At 54.8% G+C, this 3,177-nt stretch overlaps 1 protein-coding gene across 1 annotated transcript in view; it reads left to right on the top strand.

Annotated features, from left to right (window-relative positions):
* The window catches only part of MYO1B (myosin IB), a 135,057-nt gene extending 131,886 nt beyond the window's left edge, over positions 1-3,171 (top strand). Inside the window, exons 30-31 of the mRNA XM_014544777.1 lie at positions 174-301; positions 3,046-3,171. Of these exons, the coding sequence (XP_014400263.1) occupies positions 174-301; positions 3,046-3,169 (252 nt within the window). The 3' untranslated portion in view covers positions 3,170-3,171. The remainder of the gene's footprint in view (positions 1-173; positions 302-3,045) is intronic.
* The last annotated feature ends 6 nt before the right edge of the window (positions 3,172-3,177 follow it).

Genomic DNA, 3,177 nt, shown 5'->3' on the forward strand with positions numbered 1-3,177 from the left:
GCGCCTCCGCCCGTCGGACAGCTTTGGGGAGCGAGGGGTAGGTGACCCCGCGGACGAGCTCAGAGCGGCGTGGAGGAAGTGCTGCTCTGTCATTCGTTCACTTTGAGGGATGCGCCCGGAGCTCCTGCCTCCTGCGCCGCCCTCCTCACCGTCTGGCCCCGCTTCATCCTCAGGGCTCGGAGGCGGCCAGCAAAGGGGACTTCCTCTTCAGCAGCGACCACCTGATCGAGATGGCCACCAAGCTGTACCGGACGACTCTCAGCCAGACGAGGCAGAAGCTCAACATCGAGATTTCCGATGAGTACGTGCACGCGGTACTGCATGTCCCTGCATGCTCCCGCTTCCTTGTTTTGGGGACGCGGCCCGAGCTCACTTGTTTATGCAGCCCCTACTGTGGAGGACCCAGTGCGTGTCTGTTGTTGGTTCCAGATGATGGGTGGGCAGGGAGTGACCGGTTCCTGCACCTGACATCCTAGTGGGAGGGGAAAACATGCCCAAATGAAATAACTCGGTGACATGACTTAGTTAGAGGGGAGAGCAGGTGAGGGGTCAGAGGGTGCTGGCTGTGGAGGTCAGCAGGTCTCGTGTTAGTGGCACTTGTGTTGAGGCTGGAATCGGGGGGCAAGCCAGGCAACGGTCCAGGGAGATGCCTTCAGGGGCAGCCTTCTGGGGAGGCAGCAGGTGCAAAGGCCCTGAGACGGGGGTAGACTTGGTGACCGAGTGAAATGAGAGAGAGTCAGGGCAGGCCCTGCGGAGCCTGGTAGCTGAGGTGAGGAGCTGAGATTTCACGGAGGATGGAAGCCACTAGAGCAGTGGTTCTCAACCTTGGCTGCACATTAGAATCACCTGGGAATCTTTTTAAAATCCTGATTTCTGGGCCTCATTCCCGAGGATTCCTAGGTGATTCTAATGTGCAGCCAGGGTTGAGAACCACTGCACTATAGGTTTGGAGCGAGGGTGGGGCATGGTCTGATTTGTTGGTTTCCAAGCTCGCTTTGCCTGTGGTGTGGAGAGTGACTATAGGGAGACAGGAGTGGAGGCAGAGAAATGAGCTGGGAGCTTCTCTGAGCTGTCCACGCTGAGGGTGACGGGCAAGGAGGGTGTGGCTTAGGCTAGGGTGTGAGGGAGAGCTGTGAGCAATAGGTTTTGAGTGTAGTTTGAAGGGAAACGAGGCCTTATTAACAGATTGGGCGTTAGGCTTTGGGCCTGAACCCATATGGTGATACCATTCACTGCAGCAGATGACACTGAGGAAAGGGGTTTGGGAGGGCCGGGGGGGAGGGAATAGCGTGGTGGGCTGTTGGGTGTGCTGTGTTTGAGATGCCTTTATTTTCACGTGTTGATAGCTAGTATTATAGAGTGAGTGTTCCGGGTGGACAGGGGCGTAGTGGTGCTAAGACTGCCCACACTTGAAACTTGCATTTCCCTTTACATTAGGGCCCTAATATGGAGACATTTTTTGCATGCAGGTTGGAGCCCCCCCTTCCTGCCCCCCCCCCCAATTATTAAGTCTATCAATATGAGATCGTTTGGATTGGAGCCACCATGTTTGATACTTAATTTTTTTTCCAGTAGATTGTTTACTGTTTGCTTATGTACTTTCTTCACATTTATCATAATCATTTGCATAACCAGATTGTTCAGGAAATGATTTTATTTTCTGGTTAAGATTTTGCCAGCCTGTTCTATTTCAGCTCTTTCTAAAAGTCTTTCTGTAGTGAGTTCACACCCACTCCTACCCCCGTGTAAGTCAGACACAGTCTCCTCGATGTGCTAGCACTGACAGAGCCTTAGCTCACCGTCCTCATTCTGCACTGAGAAGGGCACTTGGCCTGGGTGGGAGATTGGCCGTTATCTGTCCTCCGCCTTGGAAGTTGCAGGTTGGACTAAACAACGCTCTTGTTACTGGGTCCTTTCTCATAAACTACAGTGGGGCCTTGACTTACGAGTGTCCCGACGAACGAGTTTTTCGAGATACGAGCCGTCTCTCGGCCGATTTTTTGCTTTGAGTTGCGAGCTAAAATTCGGGTGACGAGCCAGCTTCAGATACCCCACCGCTAGTTGGTGCAGCGAACGTCACAGTGAACGCCACAACATCAGCCCAGCATCCCATGTCTCACTCGTTCACAATTGATTTGACATACGAGTAATTTGAGTTGCGAGCTCCGTCACAGAACGAATTAAACTCGTAAGTCAAGGCCCCACTGTACCAGGAAAAAAGGTAGTGGCTGGTTGGGTTCCATTCATTACAGCTTTAACCTGACAGGACCTCTTAGAGCAGCGGTCGCCAGGCTTTCGGACCTCAGGACCCCAGTGGTCCGCGGACACCGGGTGGCGGCCGCTGTGTCAGAGCCCTAAGCTCCCTTTCGTTGGCATCTGTGACGGGGATGCTGGGCTTCGTGGGTGGGACCGCTCAGCCCACTGTGGTGGCAGCGGGTCCGTTTCCCCTGCGGAGCCCCCCGTGCTGGGAGGGGGAGCCCTGTGGTTGGCGGGCTGCACCAACAGGCTGGAGTCACAGGGGGCCTTACACACCCACAGCCGGCCACACGGATTCCCGATTTTGAAACATATATTTAGGCTAGAAAGAACAATTAGCAAAATGCGTAGGTGCGACAGAAGTTGTGCAGGTAAATTGTGAACAACAAGAGTTTAGAAACCCTCGTCTCTAGGCCCTCCACACCCTCTCTTTCCCTGAAATTCTTTATTTTGTTTTCTCAGTTTGTTGATAGCTGAGTAGGACCCCTCCCCCAGCTTACATGTTTGCTGTGCAGAAAGGGAGAGGCATGGGAAATAGCACGTCGGTCTTTCCGTTTGAGACCTGGGACCCGTGTCTTGACGCTGCTCCCCTTGGAGGGATGCCCTCAGGGCTGCGCGCCGGCTGCGGAGCCACACGCAGCGAGTGTGACACCGGCTGATGGGACCCATGGACACGGTGCTGATGGGGGGAGGGGGGGGAGCTTGTCCAGATCAGGATCCATTCGAAAGCTAGAGCCGTGGGGTCGCCGGGGTCGCGTGTGAGCGTTCATCTGCCTTGTCCTTCCCCAGGTTCCTGGTGCAGTTCCGACAGGACAAGGTGTGCGTGAAGTTCATTCAGGGCAACCAGAAAAACGGGAGCGTCCCCACGTGCAAGCGGAAAAACAACCGGCTCCTGGAAGTGGCGGTTCCTTAGCGGGCGCC

The sequence above is a fragment of the Myotis brandtii genome, unplaced genomic scaffold, assembly GCF_000412655.1.
Source record: "Myotis brandtii unplaced genomic scaffold, ASM41265v1 scaffold381, whole genome shotgun sequence".
NCBI lineage: Eukaryota > Metazoa > Chordata > Mammalia > Chiroptera > Vespertilionidae > Myotis > Myotis brandtii.